The following is a 22133-nucleotide window of genomic DNA, read 5'->3' as shown; positions in this document are numbered from 1 at the left end:
CATATAATGCGACTTCTTTGTCATTAGAACATCAGTCTAAGACAAGAAGACAACTTGTTAACAAGTGATGCCTTGTAACCACGACCACAGGCCTCCATGCTTGTAAGAAGCCTGCAGGCTACGGGCACCGGTGCTGTGTAGCATCTGAATGAAATTCCTAATAAAAGCACAGACTGTGAATGCATGACTACAGTTCCCCACATCTGCAATCCAAAACACACACAGGTTGTTTTCTTTCTTATTTCAGCACATTTGGCACCATGGACTGCCTCCTCCAGTTGTTCTTCACTCCTCTGCCAATGCCGGCCATCATCTCTCTGATGGCTCTGGCTGCTGCGACCTTGTTTTACCTCAACAACAGACCCAATCCTGTCCGCTCACCTGCTGACCTCAACTGTCAGACCACGGGCATCAAGGTCACCATTTCTCCAAAGCCGAGCAACATTCTTTTGGTGTCATTGGGAAACCTAAAAACTCACTTTAATTGTTTGGCATTACCCAGGGAGGGGCGAGGAAGGCTGCCCTGATGGAGAACAACAACCTGATGTCGTACTACTACAGTGAGGCCAAAACCATCTACGAGGTTTTCCAGAGGGGTCTGAAAGTTTCAGGTAAGTCGTTTGGGGCCGTACTTGTTGTTGGCAGATACACAAGCTATTTTGCTCTGGATGTTGTTGTCCCTGATCTAGAAAAACTGCACATGAAAATGCAATGATGCACAAGTTGTCCAACTTTAATATGCATGCTGTTGTCAGTAGCTGGGCCGCACATTAAAGGCAAATCTAGATACTGAAATGTTGTTGTCCTACCTGGATATGCACGCTACTGTTGTACCTAGATTTCACGTTCTTGTCATACCGTGATTTGCACAATGCCATACCTGGACACAGTTGTTCAAGTGATGCTTGAATAGGCATGTTGTTGTAACATACCTGTTGTACCATGTATCTGGGTCGTTGATGTCGCACGATGATACACAAGTTGTTGCCATATGTGAATACATGTTTGACGTACCTGGATATTCACATGATCGTTGTTAGTGGTTACTGTGGTGTTACTGTTGTACTTGTTTTCTAGAATGTGTGTTTTCCAATTCACTTTGTGTTTCAATATGCTTACATTTAGGCATAAGGTTTTCCTATCTAAGTGCAGTACATTTGTCATAAGGCGCATCATTATTCTAGTATGTTTTCCAAGATGTATTTTGGCCATAAAAATCACAATTCATGATTAAAGCTTGGCTTTCCTCACACAGGCAATGGTCCGTGCTTGGGCTACAGGAAATCCGGTCGGCCATACCAGTGGCTTCGATACAAACAGGTGGAAGAACATTACAACAAACAAACATCATGAAAATGTGGTCTCCTCTTAACCTTTGACCTGCTTCCTGTCCCTGAAGGTGTCTGATAGGGCAGAGCACCTGGGGTCAGGACTCCTCCACAGGGGGTTGCAACCCAACCCTGGGACATTTATTGGCATCTTTGCTCAAAACAGACCCGAGGTAAGCTGTGAAACCCTCGTGCTGTGGGCTTGTAATTCTGCTGTCTCACTGCTCAACGCCTCATTTGCAGTGGATCATTGGCGAGCTGGCCTGCTACACCTACTCCATGGTAGCGGTCCCTCTGTACGACACCCTGGGTCCTGAGGCTCTGGTTTTCATTATCGACACAGGTAATTGGAGACTCGGTCCCCTCCTAGCCTTAATTGAACAACCCGAGTGCAGAAGCGCCTGCTGGTGCCCCACTGAGACACAGTTCACTGCAGCTAGCTTAATGATACTCAAATCTTAATTTAGAATTTGTGACTCATTGGACTCTATGAGGACTCCAACATTTTTGGCTTGTGAAAATGATCCATATGCGATGGCGAAAGTACAAATAGCTTTATTGATCTTGCAGCGGATATCACCACAGTGCTGTGTGACAACGACAAAAAGGTAGAGACGCTGCTGCAGAACAGGGAGAAGGGTCTGATTTCGGCTTTGAAAACCATCATCGTGATGGATTCCTTCAGTTCTGACCTGGGGGAGCGAGGAACCAAGTGTGGAGTGGATGTCGTGGCCCTGCAGGATGTGGAGGTGGTGAAAAAATGGTGGTAGGGTCCACATGATGCTCATCATCCACAGCTTAATAAAATTGCTTTTTTTCTTCACAGGCTGTCGGTAAAGCGAATCCCCGCACTCCTATTGTGAGTAGAGAACTTTCCAAACACAGAACAGAAGGTGATGTGTTATTGATGAGTGTCTGCCCACCAGCCGCCAAAGCCTGAAGACCTGAGTATCATTTGCTTCACCAGTGGAACCACAGGTGAGAGGTGCATCAGTCTCACAGCGGGATTTGACTGACCATTGAATAAACATCCCCACGACGATATAATGTTGCCCCCTCTTTGCTTTATTTAATCTGAAAACACTGAATGTTGATATGGAAGTGTGTTTGACAGGGAATCCCAAAGGAGCGATGCTGACTCATGAGAACGTTGTTGCCGACGCTGCAGGTGTCATCAAAAGCTTTGAGGTTGCTGTATATTTTGGATTGTCTTCATCAGTTCCTTCAGGTTTCATATGAACTGGGCTTGTTTCCTCCAGACGTCGGTGGAACCCACGACTGATGATGTCAGCATTTCATTTCTGCCTCTGGCTCACATGTTCGAGAGAGTCGTGCAGGTCAACTTGTGCCCATTTAAAAGACAGTACTTGCAAATCTGCGACTCTCCTGAGCAAGAATAAAACCTGCAGGTGGTGATGTATGGTGCTGGAGCCAAAGTGGGCTTCTTCCAAGGCGACATTCGACTTCTCCCAGATGACATGAAGACCTTGCAGCCCACCATCTTCCCTGTGGTGCCTCGACTCCTCAACAGAGTTTACGACAAAGTTGGTAATGATGCCCAAAGACTTGCACTTTGACCTCGAGAACTGACCTCATATTTCTCTGCTTCTTTTATAAATTGCGGTTCAGGTTCAGAGTGGAGCCAAGTCACCCTTCAAGAAGTGGCTCCTCAACTTTGCTGTGGAGAGAAAATATGCTGAAGTCCGAGATGGAATCATCAGGAAAAACAGCATCTGGGACAAACTCATCTTCAACAAAGTCCAGGTCTGATCATCACACCAGAGGGGTCACTCTAACGGAGACTGACTGGGCAGTATTTGTGACTGCAGGAGTCTTTCGGTGGCCGAGTCAGGGTCATGGTGACTGGAGCTGCGCCGATCTCTCCCTCAGTCCTCAACTTCCTCAGAGCAGCGCTGGGTTGCCAGGTAATAAAACAAAGCCTGTGGGAGCATTTTAATCGCATCCAGACATGGTGTTCTGACTACTTTATTCTTTGGTTGTGCCCATTTCATTTACTGATAGTTTTGCTTTGTAAAAAAATTATGATGAGGATGTTGTCTCAGACAGTCCTGTTGAAGACGGGCACATGCACCCATTCACTTGTCACCTATGGTTCCACTAACCCTTGAGATAAGGTGAAGAACTGGCTAGTGAGAAGGCCCAGATGCAGACCCAGAACATACTGGAGAAAATGACATTGCCACACTTACCATGGACATGCCTCACTGTTACCCCAGATACACTGGAGCTTTTCAGATGACCTAGGATGATGGCTAGATGGACATGAAGTAATGCCAATTGCTGTCCACTTACGTAAAAACAGATACCTGAAATTGTGATCTTATTATTACTTGTAGTTTTACATTTTTTTAGTTGTGTATTCAATATATTACATCTTTTTCACAGTTCTACTGTTTTTCAAGTTTGTATTTGTGTTTCATTTTATCGTTTAATCTGGCAATATTTCCTTCTTTTCAACACTTGTTTTTGTTCTTTTGCTTGTTGACTTCAGTTTTATATCGCATACAGTTGTCCACGTTTGGTAGTGTCATGGGAGTTGGAGCGCAAAGTTCCTCACTTGAGTGAGAAACGTAGCATTTTTGGAAGCATAACTACTAGGAACACAAAAATCTATTATTATCTAGCTATCAACAACCTGGAACCTATGGGAATTAAACCCACTTCTGAAGCAGAAACCTTGAGGGAACCAGACTCAACCTCATTTCAATAAAATTTCAATCAAAATGCAAATGCCTGACTTGTGGTTTCAGCATTAATAGTGAAGTAGCTAACTATCAACGTCTGCAACTAACAACTCTTTCAACAGATCTTTGAAGGCTACGGTCAAACTGAGTGTACAGCTGGCTGCACCTTCACCATGCCTGGGGATGCCACACCAGGTCCGTCACTTCCAAGTCCATTAAACTCTGCTTAAAAATGTATATTTGGAAGACCAATTAAAATAAATGATCTCTGCACCACAGGACATGTTGGGGCTCCTCTGCCTTGCAACTTTGTGAAGCTGGTGGACGTCGAGGAGATGAATTATTTTGCCTCAAACGGAGAAGGAGAGGTCAATAACTACTTCCACAATTAGGGCTGCCATTAGAGTAAAAGTTTTAATCTCAATGAATCACACTAAAGCTGAGTGAACTTGTGATTAAAGGCTAACCACACGTTTTGTATCTCTTCTAAATGTAAGTTAAATGAAGATGTTATCAGCACCACAGTGTCCATGAATGTTTTCCTCATGCATTTGTCTACAACAACAACAACAACAACAACAACAACAACATAAGAGATACCATCAAGAACATTCTTTACAATAACCTCAGAGGCACTGAAAAGGCTCAATAACATGCTGATAGTTATGCTGAGCATAACTTTGTAAACACTATTGGCCACTATTGTGTTGATTGGAATGGACACAAAACGTGACGCAACTTAACGCTTTACTCACTTTAGTATGATTAATGATGATTTTTTTTTTTTTTAATCTATTGACAACTCCATCCACAGTTGTGTAAGTTAATGAATTGCTTTATTAAACCACTAACATTTACCCCCCTGCTGGTCACTTCCAGGTCTGCATCAAGGGCAGGAACGTGTTCAAGGGGTACCTGAAGGACCCGGAGAAGACCGCCGAGGCTTTGGACAAAGATGGCTGGCTCCACACTGGAGACATTGGGAAGTGGCTTCCGGTAAAAACCTCAAAAATATTAAGAGAACGAGCTGCCATGTCTTTAGTTACCATAAACAGAAACATTTCCCAAAACACACGCTGAGGAAGATCAACTGCGTCAGTGTTTCTTATCCTTTGCATGCAAATATCAGTGCTTCACCAGAAGTTGTGCCACATGTTTCCTGTCATTACTGGGTGAAGTGATTTCCAGAGCCAAGATCCGGACCTCCATGTCTCGACCTCATTATGGCGAAAGCGAATAACAGTGTTTAGTTTGTGGGAGCTCTTCAAATAAAGCTGACACATTCCTCTGTGTTTCTGTTTCCCCCAGAGTGGAGTTCTGAAGATCATCGACCGCAAGAAGAACATCTTCAAGTTGGCTCAGGGAGAGTACATCGCTCCAGAGAAGATCGAGAACGTGTACGTGCGCAGTGGCCCGGTGGCCCAGGTCTTCGTCCATGGAGACAGTCTGCAGGTAACTGGTTTTTGTTTACCTCGAGCCATCTGTTTTTGCTTTTTAAAAATATTTACAAACACATATAAACAGCCACAGAACAACAAGACCAAGAAAATTAACTCCACATCTCGTTTTTTGGATACTCATGTGGTCTGCTCTGGTAATGGCATGTCTTCTTTGTAGTCCTGCCTGGTAGCTATCGTGGTTCCTGACTCTGAGGTGCTGCCAGAGTTTGCCAAAGGTCTGGGATGTTACGGGACATTTGAGGAGCTCTGCAAAAACAAGGTGAAACCAAGGATTCCATATTTGGGCTCTGTTTTTGTATGTGCCCTTAAATGTCAATGGTCATGTTGTGTTAACAGGAAGTGAAGAAGGCCATTCTCACTGACATGATCAGGCTGGGAAAAGAATCTGGACTCAAGTCCTTTGAGCAGGTGAACAGTCGTAAACATTGTTTGGCAAAAATAGTGCCATAATAACAGTAGTGTGTCTGTGCTGTGGTCACCACTCTCCCCATGGCTGACTGTGCTATAAGCTTCCACATATAACTCAACCGAACAAGCCCAGTCCTCATAGAATACAGCCCTAGAAATGATTGCATCATCAGATGCCCCTTCAATACATAGTGCCACTGTTTCATCTAGTTCTTTCCTGCGCAGGTGAAAGATTTGCACGTCCACCCTGAGCAGTTCACCATCGAGAATGGTCTGCTGACCCCGACACTGAAGGCGAAGAGGGCCGAGCTGAAAACACTCTTCCAGACTCAGATTGACAGCCTGTACGCTAACATCCAATAAACTACATGACCCACTACGACCAACCTGTGAGGTCTTCTTTTATTTGCCTGAACACAAGACAACAGTGAGACAAAAACACCAGCAAATATTCTGGGAACTGGTCATCGTGGAGACACCTGAGACCGTGAAGTTCTGGTAAACTCATCTTCCCTCAGAGCAAACACGGTGGAGGTCACGCTGGATTCAGCACCAGTGAATCATCACAGTGAAGCGTTGCAGTTCCCAGGAGGGTCGTACTGCTTCATATTTGATTAGAATTTATGTTCCGTCACCCAAGCAGACTGGATGAGTCATAAAATATATGATTTACCACAGAAACAATGGTCATCAAACACCCATAATCTGTTTACACTTTTCTTTCAACTGCATTTTTCTTTGGTGGAACAATCTTAGATGATAATGGTTTCTGTCAACACGTTGCTGAACGATCAAGCATTGACCACCGAGTGGAAGACAGCGCGGCCACAGTCTTCCCATAGAGCTGGTTCCGTACTACAGACTGATGTGCGAGAGTTTTAAGTGCCTCTTGAGGCCGGGGTGTGGGAAAAACCCACTCACGGTTTAACAAGAAGTCATATCTCAGACTCATCATTACTGCCTTCAAATGGTCAATATGATGATAACGTTATACGTTCGAAAGTGCCATTTGAATATATATATATATATATATATATATATATATATGTGTGTGTGTGTGTGTGTGTGTGTGTGTGTGTGTGTGTGTGTGTATTAGGGATGGGATTCGATTAAAAAAATAGTTAATTAGAGAATTTGTGATGTGAATGAATTTGGTATATTACTGAATCCAATGATGGACCCATACATACATTTAAACAACAAAATATTGTTTATTTTGCATCAGTTTGACAAAAGCACAATAGCCTCAAACTAAAGCTCTTTTAATGTCTTGAAAATATTTGTATTAGAATTTCAATGTTATTAGAATTTCAAGTACATTCAGGGTAGTCGAAGACCCTGGCCATAGTGTAGTGAAAAAGATCCCTGAATAGACAGATTGCTTTTGTTTGCTTTTGTTCAGGGATTCCTCCATGTTTGTTGTTGTTGTTATCATCCTAGCTGCGACGTGTCTTGTGCATCAGTGTGATCAGTGGAACAGGAACTCCTGCGCTTACAAAGGTTCCCTGTTGTCTGGAGAGCAAACTGTGAAATTAAATTGTTGTATATATATATATATATATATATATATATATATATATATATATATACCAGTGTTGCTCGGTTCTCGACCACAATCTGTTCCAAATAATACATTTCAAGCCTTAAAATAGTCTTTTGTAGGAGTGAATGTAGAGTGTCTGCTGCAGGTGCGCTGTTCCTCTATGTGTGTGGCCGCTGCATGTGGGAGGGGTTGCTGAGTGAGTGACGTCTCTTCAGAAGTGAAGAGGTGCCTGGTGCGTATCCAGCTCTGAATGTGCGCACGTTATGTTTTTTCCGGCCTTTTTTGTTCGACATCCGAAGCAAAGAAATCTCGAAATTTTTGTTCGTACTCCGATTTGTTCGAAGTCTGGGACGTTCGAAAACCAAGGTACCACAGTATATATATATATATATATATATATATATATATATATATATATATATATATATATATATATATATATATATATATATATATGCCCAAAATGAATACAAACGGTATCAACTTGCAAAGGACTGCTGTTTATTAAAGAAAAATCCTCCATACAAGGAGCATAACCTCCAAAAGTTAGGTTACTTGAGTTGAGATGCATGTAAAAAGAAGACAGGTCTGATTACTCAGGTCGTCACAAACTTGCGCCCACTAGTGCCCACCACCAGAAACAGCACAACAACAAAAAGACACACACTGACATTTCGATTGTTGCAAAGTTTACGTGCATGACATCTCTAAAGAATTAAACTGACCTAAAAATATTTCCAATATATCCATTTAATTATGAACATGACGGTACACATCAAATGATCTAATGGCGGTTTATAGAAATTTATAAATGACCAAACTGAAACGAAATACAACTCATACAATTAAGGGAATAGTAGAGACATTATGAATATGGTAATACGCAGTGGTGTCGACTGTATATAACGCTCCTTCTATTACCTTTTATGATACAATGAAGTCCGGTTTGATGGGTGTGTGCTGCCCTCTACTGGTGTCTAGCTGCAGTCACAGTCAGTGGGTCGGGGCAGCACTGGAACGCCTCGCCGCCTCTCCCGGAGTCTCCGCCGGTGTCTGCCCACACCTCACCCGCTCTCACCGGACACATGAGGAAGCTCCACACAAGGCGCTTCAGTCGTTAAATCTGCTGCTGTTTCCTGCTTAAATGTGTTTCACCAACATCCGGGACCTGTGAGGTGCTCAGACAGCGTTGCCCGAGAACTTGGAGCAACATGGCTTCCGCTGCAGGTGAACTCGACGGGCAGGTAAGTTTCTTCAACCCTCTTTAGTCGCGTGTAACGTTGACTTTGATGATAATCTATTTGAGTTGGAGATTATTTTGAGCAGTCGAGCGCGGTTGTTGTCAAGAAAGTTGTCCTTTCCCAGTTCATTGAAACAGTGATTTGAGAGCTTTCGCTTTGTGCAACATTCGTTTTAACATGGTGTTAATTATTATGTAGTGTTGCTTTATTGTTGGCATTAATCCGGGCGGAATGTCCTCTAATCCCTCAGAATCTCACGAGACTCTCCTTTTCCTGTTGCCTGCTATTTTCAATACTATGTTGTTGATCAACATCGCCGGCGAGGCGTACATTTATTAAATCAAATACCTGACATTTTTCCTTTGACACCCTTCCTTCATTTGATGAATGGTGTTTATTAAAAGTGGGGGCGTTTCCTCTGCTCCTGTCAATATTGACAAGCCAATATGTATGAATGGCAAGACTCCTGTCAGCTTTCGGACCTGTTGTCCAGTTGCGAATGTTAAATCGTCATCTACTACTACTACATGTCAGCTATTCCCTTTGAGTCGAAGTGAATGTGGATAGGAATAGAAGCCTCAGTGTTGCAGATCACAGAGATGAACAAAAAAGAATTGTTCATTTTGCTGACATTAAACTAGTTTTTGTAACAATCACATGGGACTTGCATAATGCAATAAACATTGAAGTACAAGCATTGTGCCAAAGATGTGCAATAGTTGTCGTAAAAGAGTTTATAGATTCACAATTCAGCACATCAGCAGTAGAGGAAGGTTTACACATTTATATGAGCATGTCATGTAGCTGAATCCCAAATGTAACTGATGGAGTGAGTGAGTGAAGTGACCAAAATGTTTTGGTGTATTTTGTTGTTTGTATTGTTTGTTTTTATATTCACATCAGCAGACGGTGTTTGGCTTTCTGATTTCTAGATTGGGGATTACGTTGCAGCGGTCATCAACTTTGAGCCGTCTTCGTAATATTGCGATCAGTCTGGCAAACATTATCAGTATTGCTGACTAATCATTGACGACACGGCTTTCGCTTCCATTTGGAGTTGCACCACTTCTTTCTTTCTCTTTGGCTGTTTACCACACTTATGTAATCATTAAACATGGAATGTTAAATCACGCAACATAGCGTAGTTAGTTGCCTGCGTGTTCTTTAACTTGACTAGAAAGACCTGCATTAATGTTTAGCTGTCACTTGTATTTCCGCTGACCCCGAGAAACATTCTCCCCCGGATTCTTTCTCAGCGCAGTTAGGAGAACGGAAGAGCACATTGCACATCCTTAACTAAAAGTTGTGAGTCTCACTTGAACACTTGGTGACGAGAATAGTGAAAAACTCGTCATACGCTGGTAAAATCTCAGCATTGCAGGTCAAAATCCCAGTGCAGGGCCCCTGACGTTACCGAAGTGGGATGTTTATGAAGAACACATTGCCACACATCTTGACATTGTTATGCCCTGTGACCCTCAACTTATTTACTACAGGTGACAAAACTGTTTCCAACACTCCAACATGGAGTACGTGACCAGTCGTTCACAGCCGTCCGTGTTTGTCTTAAAATAAATGCTGTTTGGAAGTGTCATTGTCTCGAGTCAGGCTGGCCGAAACTCCTGGGTGTGATGACTGTTCATTTGCTTTAGACAGGGATGTGGGTGGAGTGTGTTTGCTCTGCTGCAATAAACTTCCACCAGCAACTCGGAGGAGATGCTCTGACTTTGCAACTGCAATCTGTGGTCGACCATTAACAGGCGGGAAAGAGGAACCGCAGAGAGTCAGCACATGATGACCGGACATTATTGGTCTCAAGAACTGTGGAGGGTCAGCTGAAGTCCAGGTGAAGAGTTTGACTGGTAGTTGAGTTTGTGAAGAACAGATATCATCTTGTCAGTCACATGAAATCGGCGTAATGTGACCAGACTAATGGTCTTGGAGCAGATCCTTGCAATGACATTCATTGGACCAGCATGTTGAAGTAAAGTCCTGTCATTTGTCTTGCCTCATGTTCTAGTTGAAACCCAGGTCTTGCTCCACCACATTTGCTGACCATGTCCAAAGGCGAATGATCGAGGGATGAGTCCTTGCATGAAGTGTGCCAGCACCTCAGGGTCATGTTGGCTAGTCAGGGATGAGAGGACGAAAAACTGACCATTTATCCGCCTATGCCTTTTCTACTCCCGTCTGCGTTCACAACCACAACAAGAGAGATCATTAATTACGATAAATTAATTACAACAGAAAAAAACATGTTAAAATATTTAAGCATTTAATCGTTTTAATTTAATTTAAACAGTTTGCTCTCCAGACAACAGGGAACCTTTGGAAGTGCAGGAGTTCCTGGTCCACTGGTCACACTGATGCACAAGACACGTGGCAGCTAGGATGATAACAACAACAACAACAAACATGGAGGAATCCGCTGAGAATACGTTACTTGGACTTATGGGGGTGTAATAGCAGGCAGTTTGCAGTTTTGTTTTGTAGTTTCATTGTTCATTCAATTGTATCAATCAACTATACTGACACTCCTGCGCATGCATGAACGCTTGTGCGGAGATGCTCAACACACGTTGTTCCTGATGTACAGAGAGAGATGTACTGTTTTATTTAGCGCTCTTGGAAGGTGAAATGAGGTGCGATTATCAGGCGCATATGCATATAGTATATGGATTAGATGAATGCGTTGTGTAATATGGATGTGTTTTTCTGTTTATTATTCTGTAGTTTTCACGGTGCAAACAGAATAAATGCACCAGTATTGTCAGTATTGAAACTCAACGTCTGTCGAAGTTATTCCGCTACAAGGGGCAAGTTTCAATTTAAGACAAATATTTTCAAGACATTAAAAGAGCTTTAGTTTAAATAAGGTGATATAAAAACTTTGAATATAGCCACCATCATGATTTATTGTGCTGTCGTCAAACTGATGCAAAATAAACAATATTTTGTTATTTAAATGTATGTATGGGTCCATCATTTGATCAAATTCATTCCAATTGAAAAATGTGGCTTCTTGTGGAAAATATTCTTATGCCATTAAACTGTGATTAACTGAGATGAATTAATCACAAATCATCTTATTAATTAGATTAATTTGTTTTATGGAATCCCACCACTAGATTTTAGATGGACAGATTTCATTCCACAAATATAGGTCGTCGTCTTCCTCAGAGGTCAGTTTCTGTGGTGGTAGTTTCTCCATGCCCAGCCACTGTTCAGTGGCTGTACTGCTATTTAGACTCATCACAAAGGATTTGCTTCGTCGACCTGTCCACGCCGGTTGTGTATTAATTTATCCACCGTGTGTGTTTGGACCGCCGCCTCATTGTAGCCAGAAAAGTCTAGTTGAGCTGACTCAGCCTGTTTCCGGGGCTTATTGATTCACTGGGCTTTCAGAGGAGTATTGTAGTGAGTACACATGACTGCAGTCGGGGGTGAGGTCATGTCAAGTCAGATTCAGTGGTGTTTGTTTGCTGAGAATATAGCTGTCTGATAATGACTGACTTCCCTGTACCAGCTGACACCGTTGCCCTGAGAACTTGTGATTATCAGACTGATGTCGCACATGAATGCCGAGTGAGTCATATAAACTGAGCTTTACATGGTCTACTTCTAATTTTCTGCACAACTTTAAGTTTCCTGTCCACTAGTTCACTTGTCACTGGGTGTAAAGATGGGTGAGATTGACAAAAAAAGTTATCACGATAAATGTAGTAATTTTGGCAGTAATGATAATTATCACACTAAATTCATTTTCATTCTATTCCATGTGTTGTACACACTACAGTCTCTCTTGGAACAGTTTCATGACGAAAATTATTACTGGAGTTTGTCTCCAGCATCGTAATTTGTTTATGTCTAGATATAATAGTTACTATACAACCAAGTGTAGAGATGAGAAATTCAATGTTTCATGTCTCTCCTAAAATGGTTGTTTTTCTTTGCCTTATTTAATATTTCACGATTACTTTGAACGTTTTAGAATTTGTTGATGGTCCCTAGTGCTGCCTGTGAGAGTGTGTCCACGATCACTGAACCCTAATGGGGATGTGGAAGAGGACGCCGCCGCCAATACAGGAGCGGAGCTCTGTCCAATATCCAACTATTTTCACCACTGTGTTTCACCGAGGTGCCACCGCAGCGGGAGACCTGCATGTGTTGATGTGAACCAAGACGACCACATCAGAGAACCAATGAGAACCACTCCATCTAATAAAGTAAACACGGATCCAGAGACTCTGGGTCGACCAATGTCATTATCAAAGGTTCCCGTTATTAAAAATTAGTTTAAAGCTACGATCGGGAACCAAAGTCCACCACACTCTCAACTGTCACACGCTGGTGTCGGCTGTCAAATGCTGCGGAGCTGGAGTCATGTTCACGTGTGCAAGTCCAGTGCAGCGAGTGTGTCACCTGTTTATCTAATTTATCGTGAGATGCAGAATTGTCGTCGTGAAGATGGTGTTGCCGGTATATCATGTACGATAAATAATCGCCCATTCCTAACTGGGTGTTACCTCTTCACCCAAACCATTGTCCGATTTATCGGCGCCAATATGGGCATTTATGACATCATCTTGATGGGCCGATCCAATTAGTTTTGTATAAGCAGATTTTTATTGTAATTCATTTAATTTTTTTTTAAATAAGCTGTGTACATGGGTACATGATGAGTATTGTCATTACATCATGATGTAAATATGATGACACAAAGCAGACATTTCTTGATGCTGCAGAGACGCCCACAGTACCAGCTCTTCGAGGAAAATGACTTTTGAATTGCATTTTGCGACCTGTACACTCAGGGAGTCAGCCTCCGCAGTAAACAAGAGGCTAACCTAGGAGGCTAACCACAGCGAACTACCAGTGAAAACAATGCTAATGTAGCTTATTGTTTTGGACAAGCAGCATGTTCTCTTGCAGCATCTAATTTCACCTCTAGAAGTCAATGATAAGAGAAGCGTTCTGTCAGGTTATAAGGTAACATTGCAGCATTTGCAGCAAGTGATGTGTGAAGTTTACATTGTGGGTTTGATCTGTTCATTGATCATTGAAAAGGGCATACACTGTTTATGTTCTATTAGGCACTTTGTATAGCTCTTTATTTTGCTTTACAAGTTGCAATGTTTTTTTATCTATGTTGTTGTTCAGTAATGTTGTTATTTAGTAGGTTTGTGTACTGAAGTAGTGGAAAAAGAAGAGAAATGAAATTGGTATTCATGGTATCATATCATGAGCTGGATCTTGATAAGTGTCTCACTGCCGTCCAATTCATGATAAGTTTATTAGTCATCAGTTGTTTATGGACTGGCTAATATCTGAGAGGCTGCCAGCTGCGGTGTGTGTTGAGGCTGTTGTGGACTAGAATCTGAGCATTTGCTGAGTCTGTACTGAGTTGGGGGAAGGTAGAATTGCAATGCATTTTCAATTTCGATTTTTTTGTTTTTATTACTCCGTTCTTAGTTGTCTCATCTTGAATTCCTCCTTTATGTGTTTGTGCATGTGAAACTATGAGCAAACAAAGTGTCCACAGGACAGTAGTTGTGCTGTCATGCTTATTATTTCACCCTCTGATTATCATGGAGCCAAACATGCCAGTACACAGCTCCATGTAACCATGGCGACTGTTTTGCTGTTCCTTCACTCTTCCCTCACACTCAGCTGTGTTCCCAAAACTGTCTATGACTGATCTGTTTTTTTTAGGCAACCGCTCTTGTAGTTGAAATGTTATTGACACATACATCCCAGCTGTGGGCCACAGATCGTGTGGTGACAAAGGTCCTCTTTCCTCCCTCATGTATACACTTGTGCTGACTTTATTTGGCTCTAAAGATCCAGATTTGTTCCATTGCACTTTTATAAGGGTATTAGTCCATTGACTGTCTTATTTTCTTTTCATATTCATTTGAAATGTCCTGGAATTGCGGTAGTTGACCTTTGAAGTGTATTTTTCTGCCTCTTTCCCAAGTTCCATAATACAATAACTGTCTAAATCTCATCAATCTTTCTGATCTACATTCACGATTTTCACTTATATTGTGCGGTCAGTAATAATAATTTTACACCTGCCTTTTCACTTGTAAACGCAATATATAGCAATAGAATTTTTATCTGAATGAGAATAGAACCATTTAGCTATTGGTCGCCAATAGAGGCGCGACTCATCTTTTCAGAATGAGCTCTTAACTGAGAGTTTGTTCGTATATTTTCGACTTCTAATTCCTCTCTCACATTTGCTTCTGTGTGGAAACTGCAACTCACAGATTCGTTCTCCGCAGTGGTGACGAGACGCTTCAGAGCTATGTCCTCTTCACCACCAGGATCATTGTGCAAGTGCATTAGTGCAGAGACAAAGACGGATTGTCAATGAAGCTGGAAACGGTCCCTTTGTGTGTCTGTTTCTTTTCTACAGTTGTGTGCATGTGTGTGTGTGTGTCAGTTGTGTGTAAATGAGCTCCTTTTTCTGAGATTGCCCAATGAGGTCTGCGTCTGACATTCAATTCATACTAGCTGCGATGTACACTGACCTTTTGGTTGTTGTGGTGGTGAGATGGGAAAATCGTGGGAATATTCTTTGAAATCTTCTTAAGTTTCAAAGAAGTGAAACAAAAAAAAAGGAACAAACTTATGAATGGAGAAAAGTGCATGTGAAATAAGGATGCAAGTGCAATGTGTGAAAAATCAGAAGTAAGTATAGAAATTGTAAAATGCTTGTAAAGTAAAAATATGAAATTAAGTAAACCTGCTTGTTACTCATAAAGTAGTTCTAAAATTGCACTAGAAGGGTGATTTAAAACAAGTTGAGGTGAAACCTAAATAGGGGTTGAAAAAAATGCAGACATTTTTGATAAAATGGGAATATATACTAAAAAAAAAAAGAATGAGGAATGAGGAAATGTTGACTCCAATAAACCAATGTAGAAGAATGTTTGACTGACTACTAGTGGACATAAATATCATCTGACTCTCTGTGTGTGACGTGTTTGTGCGTTCAAAATGCTTGTGTGTGCTCTACAGTTGTTATCTCATGTTAGTGTCACCACACTGGGGGCTGCTTGTAGACCTGGTGCCACTGAAATCACAGGCTTCGGACCAGAACTACTGCTGACAAGTTTGCTCTCTCAGCTGCGACGTTGAAAACTGAAGACGTGTAGAAAAGTGGGACGCCAACATCCTTATTTTCAGGTCCTTTCTTGCTGACCTCACCTGTGACAATGAACTCTGGCGTGTGATCAAAAGATTAGGATTACAATAGTGCTTAGTCTGATGTCGGGTGAGGTCATAAGCACGAGCGTGCACACACACACACACACACACACACACACACACACACACACACACACACACACACACACACACACACACACACAAGCTACCTGACACCAAGTGAAGTGGATCGATGTTGACGAAACATCAGTGAACGCTCACACTGAGCGTGTTGGCGTCAGATTTCATGAATGCTTCTCCACTTCTGTATGCTAAACACAAATCAAGTTTTTCTTTCTGTCTGTACGTCACCATTCGACCCAACGTATTTGTATCTACTAAAGAATCAAGTAGGGCTCAAATAACCATTATTTCCGTTGTCGACTAATCTATTCATTATTTTTCCGATTAGTCGACTATTCGCGATCACCTTTGTTTGGACGCATTTTGAATTTCTGTTCAACTTAAAGTTGCTTAAATCATCTCACTGTGATACTCAGACACCATACATTATTAAACAAGTAGAGATCTCCAGTTTATTTAAAACAGAGGTCTTTATTGGTCCTTGAGAAGAATTTAAAATCATCAATATTCATATATGTAACTCATATAAAATATCTGATCAACATCCACATCAAAAGGTTTTATTTGAATAATAATCTAAAACAGTGTGTTCAGTGTAGCTCCCTAGTTCAGTTCTGGTTATTAGGATGAGGAGAGAGACTGAGGACACTTCACGACAAGTTAGCTCCGTGCTAACCGACATGCTAGCAGTTAGCTCGAGAGTGTGTGGCGCCACAGACCAAACACGAAACACTCTTTCATCATTCTACCATGGTGTCGAAGGAGTTTGCTCATCCTTAAGATGCGTTATATTCGCAAACAAAACGAAGCCACACTTTAGAACACTACGATCCGTCGCCGCTCAAACTCCTCCGTGACTGTGACTGAGGCGGACAGCTGTAGGTGGTGATGGCGGGGGCGCGCAGTGATGGCAGCGAGTTGGAGTCCGACCTCAGTCAGGAACAATTGAAGAAACAGAAATTAACATATCTTAATGAGTCCAGAGAATATGATCATTTCTCACCCCTCAATATCAACCACTTCTCGATGCCCATCCTGTGGCCCGTGTGTGTTTACACCAAGTGCAGCACGACGCACAGATTTTGACGTTGCCGAAATTTTGTTGTCGACGTTATCGATGACTGAACTAATCGTTGCAGCCCTAGAGTCAAGTATAACTTAAAAACAAATCAAATGGTTTCTTATTGCAGAAAACAAGAGCTTTCAGATGATGTGTGGCATGATGACTTCAGTGGGAGTGAGCGAGATGTTGGAGTAATGTAAGAATATATAGTGCGGAAGTGATATTTGTAACCCAGGCTCCTCGGGTTATACCAGTCTTAACACACGCTTGCTCGGTGCCCAATTGGCAGGAACATTCCAAACCACAAGGCCAGGAGCCAATGTTTGTTTTTGTAAATATGTATGCTGGTGGTAAACTACATAAAGAGAATTTCAGTGTTCATATGTCTTTTTTTCTTTCATAAAAATGTCCACTTGATGTAGATGGCTCAAAAGAAAAAAAACAAGGGGTAATGGAGTTAATGTTCAATGCTATTGTGCCCTCTTGTGGACACAACTCGGAGAACCCCAAATTATCAGGCTGAATGGGGGGAGATAAAAACAAACAAAAAAAAAAACAATTCGAGGAAGAATCTTGGAAAAGATGGTGAAGCACTCCCCGACTAGATCTACTTGTACTGACAGGTCTGATGGCAGTGATGCGGAATTCCTCCAAGTGGGAATTAAACTCTGAAACCGGTCCTGTGTGTCTCTGGCACGAGTCTTTATAATGAGTATTCTGTTCTCACTTTTTTACTGCCAATAATAATGGAGAGTTTGTTCTTTGCAGCACACACAGTACACACTGGTACATCCATACACACTTGGGAATCTCACACTTTCTTTTTAATATCTGTATCAGCAATTATAATTTCATGTTGGCCCATATTGAGACAGTGTGACTGACTGACTGCACATCATATTAATTTGTTCAAACACAATTTGAGCAATATGTCAATATTCCGACTCGTCACCGACTTAAGGGAGGTCATAAGCAGGAGTGAACTTCATCTCTCAGTGCTGGCCTGAGCTTTATGGTCCATTAGCGAGACCCAGATCACTCCTCACCGGCAGTGTTCATTCAGAATATTGGAGCACTCACTGAAGTGAAACCACTTCCTATTCGGCTATGAACCAGTGAAATGTTGAACTGTTGAACTGTAACATGAAGCTCATTGTGTGTGTGTGTGTGTGTATATATATATATATATATATATATATATATATATATATATATATATATATATATATATATATATGAAACTCATGGGAGAATGAGGTTTGTCATTGTTGTCGTCGTACCATCGATTGACCACAAGAGGGCAATATTCATTTAGTTTGAAAGTCATTTCCTCGGGACGTGAAGGTGAACGTGAAGTTATTGTTTTTGCACTGATAAAGGTTAAACGTTAGAATCTCTGCTCAAGTGTGAAGATGACAAGATTTTCAAGACCTAGGATGGTCAGTGGGGGTAATGCAGTGACACTGCTGGATTTTTTCTTTTGTGAGTCTTGGTGTCACAGTTAGGGTTGGGGTTTGTTCAATGACATTTTTGTCACTGTTTTAGTTTATTATTATTGTTATTATTATTATCATTGATAATTATGTTATTCTTTATCACTCCTATTGTTAATATCTCACTAAATGTGAATGTCAATCATAGTGGGGCTCTTACAAGTCATGGGTGTCGGAGGGAAACAAGGAATATTCTTGTGCATGGGGAAATAATACTTTGCTGAGATGAGCTGAGAAATGAGCAGGGGTCAGGAACCTTTTTGACTGGGAGAGCCAAAAACCCCCACATATTTTATGATCGAATTTCGTCAGAGCCATAGGATGGGGTTGGCCCTCTGCTGACCGCCACATAGAACATGTGCAGTTGAAAATAGATGCATAGATTAAAATGCCAGATATTTTTTTGGTTTTATTCATTTTGATTACTTTTTTTTAACACAGTGATTTATGTAGTTTTCACAAAAATGTCAGTTAAATTATGCATTAAATATATTGTTAAGAATGGCCAGCTAAGAGTTACGAGGCTACGTTTACATGGCGGTGGCACCACTGAAAACGACTGAATGCAAGAAACTTCACACTCTGAGGCATTAGTGTTCATCCCCGTGGTTCACAAGATTTGCGTCTGGCATCACTCGTTTGGTAATTTTTAATTAAAATTCACGCATTTTGTTGTGAGCCACGTGTAAATATCTAAAACTAAATAACAAGGTCAGTTACCGTTTACCGTTTTAGCAACCAAGCAACAGTCCAAAGGGTTCGTAATGTACCGCATTTCAAGGCTGGAGAAATTGATTGAGTGCTGATCACCGATACCGATCACATGGATTGACAATTAATTTGTTAGCAAAATGATAAGACCGTCTGTGCACATGATGTGAAAAAATTAAGTCATTTTAATTCAGACACGATGTTATATACCTCTTCAAGGTGGCATAAAATAGAAAAATCTTGCTCAATGCAGCAATTATTCTGTCAAAAGGACAATTGAAAAACATTTAATCACATGTGAGACGTTGCAGGTGAATCTCTAGAGACTGTGCTTTGTCCGTGAAATATCTACATACTGTAGCATTTAAAAATGTTTCCACTCTGGATGTTTTCAATAGTTTCAGATTCAAGTGGCTAGCGAATGCTGCTCCTGACTTCAAAACAGTGACAGATCCTGTTTCTGTTTCCATCTCTGCGTAAACGACAACTGAGATAGGCTGGTCATCTAGCTCGGTGAAATTAATAATTATTTCTTGAGCAATTTGCTTCGCGTTCCGAATGTCACACTCGGACCGGCGGGTGTTGCTAAGCGTCAGCTGCATTAACAGCTGCAGAGCAACCAGCAGTCTCACTTTCATGAGCCCAGAAAACTCTCCGCGCAGGTGCTTTAAATGGCTAATTGAATTTGGAGGTGCTTCCCTGCACAGCATATTCCGTGCATGTGCTGCATGACAGATTGAAAGAACCTCCGCAGTAGACATGTCGCATGTCGAGTGAGCAGCGAGTAGGGAGGAGAAGACGCAGCACAACTGGCGGGGCTACATCAGTGCACCGGCTGTCACACGTGGTCAGTTGTGATCGGCATTCAAGCTGAAATCGGTCGATCATGATCGGTGACAGATTATTCGAAGCATCCCTAGTTGTACAGATTTTCATTTGTAGTTTATTTATGTGCATGTTCAAAAACAGATTAAAAAAATGATAGAGTAATTAAAAAAAAAAATCGACAACCATGTCGCTCCTGATATGATCAGATCAAAATAAACAATAATGCACTTGGACGGGACAATACAAACTTGTTGGGACTGACGACTATGGCTTTAGCTGCGGTGGATTTTGACTCACCAATGCGTCATTACACGTACCTTAACCGTGCAGCCACAAGCTTCATCCACTGACCGCAACATACACAGCAGATTCCTTCAATTAAGCTCGGGTGTTCTGTACAGCGAGGGACCAGCACCCAGAGTTTTCACATAGGGTTGTTTGCTTGAGCATTGTCCTCTTACAGTACAGGCATGACATCGTCAGCAAAAGTTCTCATTCAGGACCTTTTCAAAAGCTGACAGATTGACCACCAAGCTTGTGTTTCTGTGAAAATGATAATGGCTGAGAAAGAAGGCAGTGCTCTTTCCTTTTAGACTGTGTATGGAGTGCAGTCATCAATCAGAGACTTGGAGTAGAGCTTTTGCTGAATGGAGCTTGTCAGGACAATCCGAGGTTGATGTTGAGGTGCACATTAGCAGAATGATACGCTAAAATGCAGCTTGTTTTTATGAACACACACACCGACTGATACCTCTGCTTGCACACACACACTCACGCACTCATTATTGATTGCTATTAATACTTCAGCTCCAGAGTTTGTTGCTGCTGTGCGCTCACTTGTGGAGCGAGTGGGTGGCTACCACAGCAGGTAGATGTGAACCAAGATTGTGCGTCTTTTTTATGTGTGTGCTTGTGTGTGTCAGAGAGCGAGAGAGAGAGGGAGAGAGAAACAGATCCTCAGAGAGGTGGACAATCCCGGTCCATGGGTCCACCCAGTCCGCCTCGCTGGCTCCTCACAGACGGAGAGAGTGTGAAAGTGGGTGTGAGCAGCTGAGCCAGTTAGTCTTGTGTGAGAGTGTGTCTCTGATTCTCGTCATGCTGGATTAAAAATCATTTGTGGATATAAACACATCTGTTTGGGAATCACAGCTGCCACCATGAGCGAGGAGCTTAAGGCGAACGGGAAGTCGGCTCATCGTAAAAAGAAAGGGAAGAAGGTATTAGCAGATTTTTATAGCTCAATGTTTATAAGCAGCAGAATGTTTACATGTGGACTTTTGGATGGCTATGTCTATTGAGATGTTAGACTTCATCTTTTATGGCATCACAGATTCTTTTCTGTCCGTTTAACATTGATGATGATTATGATGGCCATTCAGTCCTTGTTTGCCGTGTTTGTTGCCGTATTTATTCCTAAAATTTGAAGTTAAATGTGCTTGTATTTAAAACACAATTTTGTGTTCAACCATCTCATTTGATAACCTTTGAGCCACCCATGAGCTACGACATCCCCCTTAAAATAATGGAGCCCATCCCAACTACTTGAGGGAAGATGGCTCTGAAACAGAATTCATCATTCAGATTTTTAAAAATGTTTTATTATTGTTATGGGAGGAAATTGGAGTGCACAGAGACCGTACAAAAAAGATGCAGGGTCACTCCCTTCCCATTATGCAGTGTTCAGCCACAGCATCTCAGGTGGTTAAATAAATAACATTTTCTTGGTTTAAAAAAAAAAGTAATATGCGCAGTCGACAGTGTCACTGACTGGTTCACATTTACCAAGCTTCATTTGCACTTAAATCAGATGATAATGTCACAACCCCATTTTATCATCAGCTATTATCCTGGTCACAAGTTCATCACTTCTGACCATTTTCATTAGGTACTGACCACTGCACAGTGGTGCCATGAGGTCAGAGGTTCATTGGCAGTAGGCGAGTGGTCATAATGTTATGGAACAGGTTTATAGATTTTAAGTTTATGTGCAACTTGAGGAACGCCCTCAATGCGCACTACATGAACACCGACCGCTGACCTCTAGGAGGTGACGT

At 41.8% G+C, this 22133-nt stretch overlaps 2 protein-coding genes across 4 annotated transcripts in view; both read left to right on the top strand.

The window, feature by feature from the left end:
* Positions 1 to 260: 260 nt before the first annotated feature.
* Positions 261 to 6264, top strand: acsl5 (acyl-CoA synthetase long chain family member 5). 2 transcript variants are annotated; one of them, XM_053860393.1, is made up of 20 exons: positions 261 to 416; positions 503 to 611; positions 1256 to 1320; positions 1400 to 1501; positions 1572 to 1671; positions 1899 to 2077; positions 2155 to 2187; positions 2255 to 2306; positions 2443 to 2516; positions 2588 to 2665; positions 2738 to 2872; positions 2958 to 3092; positions 3158 to 3253; positions 4156 to 4228; positions 4313 to 4401; positions 4913 to 5029; positions 5342 to 5485; positions 5651 to 5752; positions 5830 to 5901; positions 6127 to 6264. In XM_053860393.1, exons 1-20 carry the CDS (start codon positions 261 to 263, stop codon positions 6262 to 6264), a joined length of 2049 nt encoding a protein of 682 aa, XP_053716368.1. The 2 variants fall into 2 exon arrangements, with proteins under 2 accessions (XP_053716368.1, XP_053716375.1); XM_053860400.1 differs by lacking the exons at positions 261 to 416; positions 1400 to 1501 and having other exon boundaries at positions 509 to 611.
* A 2196-nt stretch (positions 6265 to 8460) lies between these two features.
* LOC128755934 (ankyrin-3-like) overlaps positions 8461 to 22133 on the top strand; it is a 98764-nt gene continuing 85091 nt past the window's right edge. Inside the window, exon 1 of one of the 2 annotated variants that reach the window (XM_053860160.1) lies at positions 8461 to 8688. In XM_053860160.1, the coding sequence (XP_053716135.1) occupies positions 8656 to 8688 (33 nt within the window). In that variant the 5' untranslated portion in view covers positions 8461 to 8655. Of the gene's footprint in view, positions 8689 to 21053; positions 21297 to 22133 lie in introns of those variants that run through there. The other variant, XM_053860108.1, reaches the window with a different exon arrangement.

Source organism: Synchiropus splendidus, chromosome 1 (assembly GCF_027744825.2).
Source record: "Synchiropus splendidus isolate RoL2022-P1 chromosome 1, RoL_Sspl_1.0, whole genome shotgun sequence".
Taxonomy (NCBI): Eukaryota; Metazoa; Chordata; class Actinopteri; order Syngnathiformes; family Callionymidae; genus Synchiropus; species Synchiropus splendidus.
The sequence above is the reverse complement of the archived record's forward strand: the minus strand, read 5'-3'. Positions and strand labels throughout refer to the sequence as shown.